Here is a 12,117-nt window from a genome sequence, read left to right as displayed (position 1 = left end):
TCCGTCTGCAGGCCTCCAGAGTGGTAGGACAGGCTTGCTCCAGTGTCTCGGAATTCCCAATAGACTTTCCTATATAGGCTAAGGTGTATGAATACCGATTAACACTTGGCGGGTCATAAAATAATTTGCTATTAAACCACTTACCATGGAATTTTTGAATAACCAAAAAGCTTCTCTTTCTATTCAGGACCTTAAAGTAAATTCACCTAGCTGGTGAAAAGGCAGCACGGTTCCTATTTTTTGTTACACTGCTGTTTATTTGCTGGAAAATGCCAAGAGATAAGACAGGAAATTTGCTGACATGAAGTAATGGCTAGGGAGACGGTGTGATCGTGACTCTGTGAGTGAAAGACAGGAATGCACTTTTCCCATGTGAACTCAGGCATGCAAGCGTGTTCCACAGGTCACACCTATTTGACATATTGATGTGTGTACTTTCTCTTTCTTTTTTCGTTTTTCTTATCAACCCAAAGCAAGAACAGAATCTGAGAGTCTATGTGGATCGCAGTACCAACAGGGACTTTGATGCCTACCTCGGTGTTAACATTCCTTTATTTCTCATTAGTTATCAGTGTGATTGCATTTGTTTTACTTTCCTCTTATCTTCCAGACCTAAATCAACATTAATCTACCATTCCACATCTGGGAATTTCAACCCCTGTAACTGGTATAAAATGGGTGAGTGCCTTTCATATATAAGCAAACACCTACCTCTGTTGGCCAGGGAAAACACGGTGTGGGAGGAAGTCATAATAAAACAAAACCAGGCATAAAGAGAGAAAAATCTCTATAGATTGTAAATGTGTTATAGTCAACAAGAACATACAGTGGACCATGGGAACGTATGCGTGATTACATGGTACAGTCTTAGAGGAGACTTTAGAAACAACAACGAAATCAAGCAAAGCTGGCAAAGATGAACAATGCTGATGGTGATCTGCACTCCCCCATACACACACCTCGCTCACCGTGACCATTTCAGAAAGGTCACCTCACAGCCCACCTGTAATGGAGCAGTGTGTTGTTCATCCATTTGCACAGCTGCCAGCCCCTGCCCTGCCCCAACTGTGCAGTACCTGCAATGCTAAAAGTGTTTTGTTGGTGACAGATCTCATCCATCTAGGGATCCGCCTGCCTTTGTTGACTCAGGAGTTTGATTCCTTGCTCGAGTCTGAGATTTCTGGCTCTCTAGCTGTGATAGTATTCTGCTTCCCACTCAGAGCACACACACTGTGCTATTTGTGCTTGCAAAGTTGAATTCTCTGTGATCAAATTCCTTTCATCATAAACCCAATTATTTAGATCATATATCTAAATCAGAATTGATTTCAAAATAGTAAGAAATCTGCTTTGACATCAGTAACAGAAGATATCTAAGATCCCACCCATATAAATTGATATTAGTATAAGCAAATAAGATATTGTAAACTCAGGGCAGGAGAGATGGCCCACAGGTAAGAGCAGGTACTACGCTTGCAGAAAAGCCAGTTTGGTTGGCAGCACCCACATCGGTTGACTCACAACTGCCTCTAACTCCAGCTCCAGAGGATCTGATGCCTCCTTCTGGCCTCTGCAAGTCCTTTACTCAAATGCACCTACACACAGACACACATATATACACACAACTACCTACACACAGACACACATATATACACACAACTACCTACACACAGACACACATATATACACACAACTACCTACACACAGATACACATATATAGACATAACTACCTACACACAGACACACATATATACACACAATTACCTACACACAGACACACATATATACACTACACACAACTACCTACACACAGACACACCAACTACCTACACACAGACACACCAACTACCTACACACAGACACACCAACTACCTACACACAGACACACATATATACACATAATTACCTATACACAGATACACATATATAGACATAACTACCTACACAGAGACACACATATATACACACAATTACCTACATATTCAAATATTTACGCCTATGGGGCCATTCTTATCCAAACCACCACATTCCACTCCCAGGTCCCCATAAGCTTCTAGTCATATCATAATGCAAAAACACATTTAATTTCATTTCAAAAGTCCTCATAGTCTTTCAATCTCAACGTCGTTTAAAAGTCCAAAGTTCAAAGTCTGTTTTGGGACTCATGACAGTCTCTTTAACTATCACCCTTATAAAATCAAAATGAAAAAAGCAGATTACATATTTTCAATATACAATGGCATAGTATATACATTACCATCCCAGAGGGGAGGAAAGGGAGCATAGTAAGAAAATACTGAACCAAAGCAAGACCAAGACCCCATCTCTGATGTCAAAAGTGTTCTTCAGATCTCCAGCTCCTTTCAGCTGTGTTGACTACGATACACTTCTCTTCCTTGGGCTGGTTCCACACTGAGTATACAGCTCTCTTTGGTAGGTTCCCATGATTCAGGCATCTCCAGTATCTTGGAGTCTCCAACACAATCCAGGCTTCACCTTCACTGCTGCACACAGTGGCCTCTCTTGGCCTGTATGCAGGGGCACCCCTACCACAGTCTTGGCCTGATGGCTTTCCTTAGATACTGACAGATTCCATGACCTCTTTTTTATATTCCTGACTCTAAAGCCAGAACCATGTGGCTGAAGCCGACTTCTGCTACTGTGGAGACTGGGACAAGGGCCCCCGTTCAGTTTCTTTTCCATCAGCCTTCTGTTTTCCACAGTTTCCTTCGATGTTTGCTTAAGCTTTAGTTCCTTTGCACAAGTTGGAAGTTTAGCTGGATGGGGTCTTGCGCTGAGGTCACCACTCCCTTTACTCCCTCTAACATTAGGTTTCTCTTGAGTCTTTCCTCTCCTTGAGCACTGGACTTTGGTGATCCTTTTCTCTTCCAACTGTACATTTTATATTTCTCTTTGCCCCACTGGCTCCTTTTCATTGTAGATCTGCACGAGAGAGACCACTAGTAACCATGGGACACAGTCAATATTCTGGGCTGTCTTGAAATTGCCTCTGCCAATGCCATTAATCCAAAACTCTTCCATCTAGCAAATGTTTTAGGACAAGAGAAGAAAGCAACCACATTCTTTACCAAAATGTCACTAGAATGGCCTCTAGGCTATTTACTAACTTCTTCCCCTCTGAAACTTCTTGAGCTGAGCCCAAACAGTTCAACTCACCCTCAGCACTGTCTTCCATGCTTCTACTATGACGACCCATTGAGCCACATTTAAAGTGTCCAATCACTTTTCTAGTCCAAAGTGCAAAGGACTTCCATATTCCTCAACAAATAGCATGGTCAGCCCTGTCACAGCAATAACCTAGTCCTGGGTAGCAACTTCTGTCTTAGTCACTGCTTTTTTGTCATGACACCATGGCCAAGACAATTCTTTTTTCTTCTTCCTTTTTTTTTTTTTTAAAGCATTTAATTGGGGGCTCCGTCCATTATCGAGCATGGTGCCAGGCATGGTGCCAGGGAAGTAGCAGAGAGCTACATCCTAACCCCCAGGCAGAGAGAGGGAGGAGAGAAGCAGGGAGAGAGCAAGCCTGGGCCTGCCGTGGGCTACCCCCTCCCCCCAGTGACACAGTTACTGCAAGAAGGCCACACCTACTCCAGTTATTTCATACCTCCTAATCCTTTCCAATAGTACCACTACCTACCTGGTGAATATGAGCTATTCTTATTCAAACCAACACATACTGTCCAAACATAAAGGACTAGATCTATTCAATGCCCAGGATCCATGGGAACAAACTTAAATACCTAATGATGCCAGAAAGTTCAGAAGGCAGTTCAGCCAACCTCTGTGGTATGAGTTCCCAGTGACACGGCTTCCCTGTGTTAGTAATTCTCTCTACACGCTTCAGTGGTGCCATCCGGGGAACAGTGCTGCGGAACAGCCAACACCCTGTGGTTTGTTGTATGATAGGCTGTAACTTGAGGAATGCCTTTTCAGGAACGATAAATACTTGACAGAAATTCTTCCCAGCCCCTCACGCCACAGCAGATAAGCTTAGCTTGTCATGTCCTCCATCCAGCGCCAAGCCTCTACACAAGGAGCTCAATACAACAAATTAAAATTGGTCATTTCACTCCCCACTAATTCAAATTTGTTGAGTTTGAAACTCATTTTATTAAATGTTTCATGACAGGGCTATTAGAAGTGATCTAAATACTTCTAGCTGGACCCACTAGTGATGTCACCATAGGTTGAACATTTGTAGTTTCAAGTGGTAATGCAGAATGATTGTCAGTTGAGTGGGTGAACATGCAACATCTCCCTATTTAGTTACCTCTGTTAATGCCCTTCAAGAAAAAATTATTTCCATATAGTTCTTAGGCATTATCAGATTTATACATAGGATCTAGGAAATGTATACATTTTGTTAACAATTAATGGAATCTTTATAAAGAATACATTTTCTAATGGTTACTGGGAAAACATGAAAATGACTAGTATATTGATCTTATACCCAGCTCAACTATCACAGGTTAATTGCCTCTTAGCATGAAAATCTGAAATGCCCTAAAAATTGTTTTGGTGACATGAGGTCACTGTGAAAAAACCTAGGAGTCAAGATAGACTTAGGAAACAGAAAGTTATTGTGCATCGCTGAAATACTCATGCACTCATTCCAAAAGTATTGACTGAGCACCAACTCCCGGGCAGCCGTTTCTCAAGATCTAAGTAGGCACAAAAGAACATTTATACATCAGATATGGCTAAGTGCTTGAAGAAACAGAGAATGGGGTAAAAGGACGCTTGCCTGTGTGAAGGCCAAGGAAATAGCTCTGGTAAGGGGACAGACATCTTGGCAGAGACCTGAGGGAAGTGGTGTCCTGTAGGCTGAAGGAACAGTACAAAAGCTCTTTATTCATATTCAAAGACAGGAGAGCCACCTTGTCTAGAGCGGAAACAACCAAAGGGAAAAGGCTAGTAAATATACCCAGAATGATGGGCATAGGAGTAAGATGAAGGCAGATCCTGCAAGGCCGTCTCCATGGTGAGCATTTTCTTTCTATGTAAGAAGATAGAGATGTTACAAGGTCTTAACAACTGAACTAAGAGTTTGGCTTCCCTCCAAATAAGAGGGTCCATCAGAGGATTCTATAAAAAAGGTAAATTCCGAGTAACATTTTCAAAGATTCATCCTAGCTGCTGTATGGAGAGCAGACTGCTGGGCGACAAGAGCTTCAGTAGAGTCCGGGGTGACACTACCCCAATATTCCAAGAACAGGGGCAGCTCCTACCCATCGCAACACAGCAAATGATGATGCTGGATTCTTTTCAAGGGGAAGGCCAATATTTTCATTTGCACTGTTAGGAGAGTTGTTGAAAAAAGGGGAGGATCAAGATAATCCCAAAGGTTCTGGCTGGCTTACTGAAAAAAACAACTATCATCTAGAGATAGAAAGTGTTATGAAACATGTCAGGAAAGGACAGTTAGCCGTGGGAATATCAAGAGGTCAGTTTTAGAGCTGTTAAATGTGAGTGTTGATTACATAAAAATGAAAATGTGCAGCAAACATGCAGACGCATAGATGAGAAGGTCGGCGCTAATGTCAGAATCTCCTGTGTTTGGCTCTTTCAAGTGTAGTTGTCTCTTAAATTCCATGCTGTGATTTCATTTGTGTTACCTTGATAAAACACACTGACCAAAATCAACTTAGAGGGAGAATAAGTTTTGTTTACAATTCAGATTATGGCCCATCATTGAGAAGGCAGAGCAGGAACTCAAGCTGAAAATTGAATGCAGGCCTGCTTGCTATTTATTCTACAGAGCGTTACTTCTGACCAAGGAACTCACTCACGGTCAATGAAAGCACAACAGACACCATGGAAGAAGGGTGCTTTCTCATCTACACAGACTGTGCTTAACTTTCTTATACAGTTCAGAACCACCTGCCCAGGTATCTTAGTCACTGTTCTATTGCTGTTAAGAGGCACCATGGCCACAGCAACTCTTATCTAAGAAAGATTTAACTGGGACTGGCTTACAGTTTCAGAGGTTTAGTCCGTTATCATCATGCTGGGAAGCATGGATTATGCAAATAGAAGAAGTAGCTGAGAGTTCTACACCCAGCTCTGCAGACAGCAGGAAGAGAGAGAGGCACTTCGAAGACCACCCTTCTTCCCCCAACCCCTTCCTCCAACAAGGCTATAGCTACTCCAATAAGGCCACAACTCCTATTCCTTCTCAAGTAGCACCTCTCTCTAATGACTAAGCATTAGAATCTATGAGCCTATGGGACCATTCTTACTCAAACCACCAAACCAGGGATGCTGCTGCCCACAGTGGGCTGGGCCTCCTGTATCAATTAACAATCAAGAAAATCCCCTAGAGACATGCCTACAAGACACTCTAATTCAAAAAACTTTTCAATTAACTGCCTCTGAGTTAAAGCTAACCAGGAATAGCTATATTTTACACGTTTGTTTCTTGATGATGTATTTTCAAAGACGCAATAATCAAATTACCACAATAACTGATAACTTTATCAATTGAATAATGAACTGCATTTTTGAAAAGATCCAATTAGGTCAAAATTGAATTTAAATGAATGCTATAAAAACTATTGAATCTATATTAAAGATGTAAACTAAACTAATCTAAAAATTTTGAAAAGGCAATTATAAAAATTCTACTAGCAATAAACTGAGCCAAATATACACATAGAAAAACAAGAATATCAAAGCAAAAGAAGCTGTGGTATCTAAAGTGAACCACACAAATGTAGCACAAAATCTAATTGTTCTTAATAATAAAAACTTGGGAGTCAGATATTAGGGGTAAAAGCTGAAGGATCAGAGAAGTAGAGAGGTCAGTCACTAGAATTCTTACCTCTACTAATGCTCAGACTAAAGGGGCAACTCTGTCTCTATGAATTCTCAGATTACATGCTCAAACTCCATCTGTCTCTACAACTCCTCAGACTGCATCTGAGCTCCTGTTTCCTCCCTCCTTGTATTCCTCTCCACCTCCCTAGTGCTGGGATTAAAGGTGTGAGTCACCACTGCCTGGCTCTAATTCTCTTTTAGACTGGATCAATCTTGTGTAGCCCAGGGTAGCCTTGAATTTAGAGAGATTTGTCTGCCTGTCCTGAGTGCTATAAAGGTATTTGTCACCACTGCCTGGCCTCTATGGCTAACTAGAGGTTTAGTCCGCACTCTGAGCTTCAGGCAAGCCTTTTTTGTTAGATTACAAACAAAATAACACTACATACAAAGAAATCCATGTTTATACTTTTATGCAAGCCTTTGTTAAGAACATGTTAAGGACATTTAACCTGCAAGGGATCCTCCCAGCTTCTGTTTCTGACCTTTCAGAGTAGACTTGAGAACCTAGAATGAAGATCCTTCTGAATAGCCTGTCCTTATATTGAATAAGAAACTTCTCCAAGTATTTGAAAGTAAATGTTTAAAGAAAAGGCCAGGCAGGGGCTGGAGAGATGGCTCAGTGGTTAAGAGCATTGCCTGCTCTTCCAAAGGTCCTGAGTTCAATTCCCAGCAACCACATGGTGGCTCACAACCATCTGTAATGAGGTCTGGTGCCCTCTTCTGGCCTTCAGCATACACACAGATAGACTATTGTATACATAATAAATAATAAATAAATATTTTAAAGAAAAAAAAAGGCCAGGCATAGTGGTGTACACCTTTAATCCCAACACTTGGGAAATAGAGACAGGTGGATCTCTGTGAGTTCAAGGCTGGCCTGGACTACCTAATGAGTTTTAGGATAGCCACTAGCTACAATAGTGAGGCCCTGTCTCAACCTCCTACCCCACCAAAATAGGATGCATTCTTAGTGCAGTCATATTGTTCACTTGCCAGGCATAAAAATCTACATGTTCTTAGAAACAGACTGTTGATGCTATACAGTAAACACTGCCTGTCATTCTGAGCTGCAGACAGTTTGCACTTATAATGGACTTACATTATATGTCTCGGACTTATCACCTCCTCTTTTTGCTCCAGGATTACAGGTCTTAGCGACCATAGAAAAGATTCCGTTTGAGAGTGCTTTCAGAAGGCCAAACGCTGACTTCACCACCAACAACTTCACCACCTATTATTGGAACACTGTCAGTCACCGAGCCCCAGCCATCATTTATGACTTCTTTCTGAGGCTCACTGGAAGGAAACCCAGGTGAGAAGTTGGGACAATAGCTCTAGTAGTGTCAACGCATTGAATCTAAAATCTTTAATCCTCACTACAGCTGAGGATTGAAGGAAACAAATGTCTGACTGACACACACGCTAATAACGGCAGCTTTACACACTGAATGCTTGCTGTGTAGCCATCTACCACAAGGTCTTATGATGACCTCTTCTTCAAGCCTCAAATCTAACACTTTCGCCATCGAAAGAGAAGCTAAGGGCAGGCAGAACCTACATATTAACAGCAAGACAGTACAGCCACTACTACAAACTAGGTTTACTGATGCCTAGAGATAAGAAAACAGAGATGAGGTGCCAAAGCTAAGTCAGCTCTGTCACCACCCAGCAGAGCTGGTGGTGTATCTCCGGCTACCTCCATAACACATTCAACAGGAGGAAATTCCTGGGATCACAATCAGAACAGGAACAGGATTGGTCCCTTGGCAGCCCCCTTCTGAGATGGGAGGGCTTTCCTTCTCTGGACTAGCACAAGGAACAATTGCAACACAGAGGCTATGTGCTCACCTAGCTTCTCACTCACATAAGGAAGCATTGTGACTGTGTGGGAAACATCTGTGTGAGTTTTACCCAATACAGAAGAGACTAGAAGAAAAACACAGGCAGATATTTCTAAGTCCATCAAAAGAGGTCAAGTTGAAGGGTTAGGAACATTTGGATAAAGCAAGGTTTGGTAAATAAGAGAAAAACACACGTCAAGAAAAGTTAATACGCATTTTGTTTGGGAGAAATTGAACCGCACTGGATTGGACAATAGGTAGTGTTTTGTGATACATTCATTTATTGTGTGTATACTACCGCTGCACAGGAGCAGAGGTCAGGGGGCACCTTAAAGGGAGGTTGGTTCTACCCTGTGCATTCTGGGAATTGAACCCAGATTGTTAGGCTTGGCAGCAAGTCCCTTTACCCACTAGCCTCACAATAATCTCCATGGCTTTTTATAAAACCAGTCTGACGCTGTAGGATCTGACATGGTCAAGTTTGGAGCCAGGATTTAAATCTTGGCTTCACTAGTTTAGTCGTGAGCCGTACATTTATTTTCCTTCTAAACCCTAACTTTCTCTTCTACAAACAGGAGGGAGTAACCATTATCTATTGGATATGAAGGCACACAGAATGAAATAATCGCTATCATGACTAAGTTCTAGGTTTTCTTTACAGGTTTTGTGATTGTTTTTTCCGTACTAAAAAGGCTTCTATGCCAGGACAGGCTCCAAAGCTACAGAGAAACCCTGTCTTGAAAAACTAAAAAAATAAAAAGGCTTCTAGCTAAGAGTAGCATGTTCTTTTGTTGTTGTCGTTGTTCTGAACATTTAAATCTACTTCTTCAAAAAAGAAACTTCTCATGATAACAGTGAGGAGTCTCACAGTTAGTGGGAACTTGAACCAAGAATATGACCAAATTCCTAGAGCATCACAAGTCTTAAAGAGAATTAACTATACTCTGGTACCAAGCTGAGTTTAACCACTTTCAGCTCAGAGGCCTACCTGGAGCATTTTCTACTTGACCTTGAACATAACCTTTCTTTAAGTTAATATGAATAAATTCTGACTAAATCAGTCCTAGGTGGTTTCTAGAGGCGCTGTTTCATGTTCTGAGCATGGAGCTAGAAAAGTCCATTGCCAGAAATGGACACAGGGAAATGGGATTGCAACAGAAGAGGTTCTCTGGGGTTGGTCAGAACTACATGGGAGTTGAATACCTACCCTCTTAAGCTTATGAACCACATTATGAAAAATGCAGACAAGGAGCTACCTATAAGGCTGTTAAGAAAACCAGCAGAGTATTCTCTGGAAGTGTCAGCACTGTGTCTAAGAGAGTAGATTATGAACATTAAGTCTGTCTTCATTAAGTATGAATTAGAACTAGCTTTTGTTTTTCCAAGTGCTAATGGTCAACACTCTGCCAAAAGTTTATATACTAAGACCTGAGATCCCAATTTTGTTTTACAAATTTAAGAACATATAATTAAAAAGAAATTAGCTTTCTAAAGATCTGTCTCAAAATGAAAACAAAACAGTAATCTTTTCAGGCAAATAACTCGCTCAGTTTTGAAATGTCTAATGAGAAAGGGATGGGTGTTTGGGTATGGGGTTGTAAAGTGTCTGATAGACACTGTTAGATTCATTCGCTTTCCTTTATTTAACAGAATTAGGATGGAAAGCGGGGAGGAGAAATGATAATTCTAACTTGTATAACAATAAGGGGGGCTGCTTGGTTGGGTTTCTATCCCACCCAGTACCCCACAGCCGGCAAGCCCCAAAGAAAAATCACACAGAGATCTCTATATTAACCCATTATTCTGATTTATTTTTGCCATATGGCTCGGTACCTTTTTCAGCTGGCAAGTCACATCCTGCTTCCTTAGTGGTCTGCTCAGGACTGGGAGGAATCCACTTCCTCCTTCCCAGAATTCTCCTGTTCTCATCACATCACCTCTACTTCCTGTCTGGTTTTCCCGCCTATATTGCCTGCCTGGCCAGTCAGCATTTATTTAAAACATGATTGACAGAATACAGACAATTCTCCAGCACCAAACTTGCACAGAAGTTTATAAACCCTTTTAGTACCCTAAGTACATTTTTTAGAGAATGAGCAATTTGTTAGATATATTGCTAGTACTCACATGAAGAAAGTGTACTTTACAAAATATTAAAATTGTTATTGTTGTTAGCTAGCTGAGGAGGGGTGTTGCCCAGGAACTTAAGAATTATGGGAAATTGGGGGGAAGAGGGATACACTTTTATGTCTTGCTTTTTTAAGACTGTTTACTGGACTAGATCTCAGTAAGTAGCCCAGGCTGATCTTGATCTCATGCACCTTCCTGCCTCAGCCTCCCCAGTGCTGGTATTACTGGCATGAGCCCACCAGGGCTTGCACTCCCTTAATGGTGCTGGGCCAAACTTCCCTGTGGAGGAAGAGGCAGTGGGCAAGAGGCACCGCACCAGCTATCTGGTCTCTCCCTCAGGATGATGAAGCTCATGAACCGACTCCTGAGAACCATTTCCATGCTGGAGTATTTCATCAACCACAGTTGGGAATGGAGCACAAACAACACAGAAATGCTTCTGTCAGAGCTGAGTCCTGAAGACCAAAGAGTAAGTGTGGCTCTGACTCCAGGGACAGTGCACTCTGGGAACTCACAATTGTGTGACCAGTAATGTTGATGGGGAAGCTGAGTACACAGGCAGATGGTTTTTCTCCCTAAGGAAACCAGACAATGTCAGCATTCATAGGACACAAGTTTAGTGAAGTGAGAGCTAGTTTGTGGATTGTGATTAGACCTTCCCTGCTGCTGAATGAAGTGATGAGGCGGATGAGACAGGTAGGTCCTGGAGGCTCACTGGCCAGCGAGTGTAGTTATATTGATGAGCTCTGGGTACCCACATCAGACAAGGTGACTGCTTGGCAGTGCAAAGCCCAAAATATCTTTTGCTACACAGGTATTCAACTTCGATGTGCGCCAGCTGAACTGGCTTGAATACATTGAAAATTACGTTTTGGGGGTTAAGAAGTATCTACTGAAAGAGGATCTGGCTGGTATTCCCAAAGCAAGGCAACACCTAAAAAGGTAGGGACCTTCCTTGGTATGTGTGAGTTGTTACTGTTGACTGCTTTACACCGAGTTGTGCATGTGAATTAAATCATTCCACACTGATGAAGTTCCTACTGTGAGGCTGGACTCACACTTCTTGAGCATTAGAAACTCTGCATTCCATACTATGCTATAGTACACAATGCTGAGTTTAGATCTCACTGCACTCCTGAAGCAGGTGTTAAGAAAGAATGGTGTCCGTGGAAACAAACACTGGAGCCAGGCTTCAGCCCACGTCTGCTTCTTCTTGTGCTTATCACAATGTGGCCTAAGGAAGACCCAAATGGCAGATCACACTACGTAACTTGAAAACCATGTATCTACTCTTCAATTCTTACAACC

General features: G+C 41.9%; 1 protein-coding gene across 3 annotated transcripts in view; it reads left to right on the top strand.

Moving 5' to 3' along the window:
• Far2 (fatty acyl-CoA reductase 2) overlaps positions 1 to 12,117 on the top strand; it is a 108,924-nt gene that overhangs the window by 94,222 nt on the left and 2,585 nt on the right. For all 3 annotated transcript variants that reach the window (XM_050126493.1, XM_050126492.1, XM_050126494.1), the window contains 4 exons: positions 611 to 678; positions 7,979 to 8,150; positions 11,149 to 11,278; positions 11,624 to 11,751. In XM_050126493.1, coding sequence (XP_049982450.1) covers positions 611 to 678; positions 7,979 to 8,150; positions 11,149 to 11,278; positions 11,624 to 11,751 — 498 coding nt within the window. The remainder of the gene's footprint in view (positions 1 to 610; positions 679 to 7,978; positions 8,151 to 11,148; positions 11,279 to 11,623; positions 11,752 to 12,117) is intronic.

This window comes from Alexandromys fortis, unplaced genomic scaffold, assembly GCF_014885135.2.
Source record: "Alexandromys fortis isolate MF-2015 unplaced genomic scaffold, M_Fortis_MF-2015_v1.1 scaffold_260, whole genome shotgun sequence".
Lineage (NCBI taxonomy): Eukaryota > Metazoa > Chordata > Mammalia > Rodentia > Cricetidae > Alexandromys > Alexandromys fortis.
This window is presented reverse-complemented; position numbering and strand designations above follow the sequence as displayed.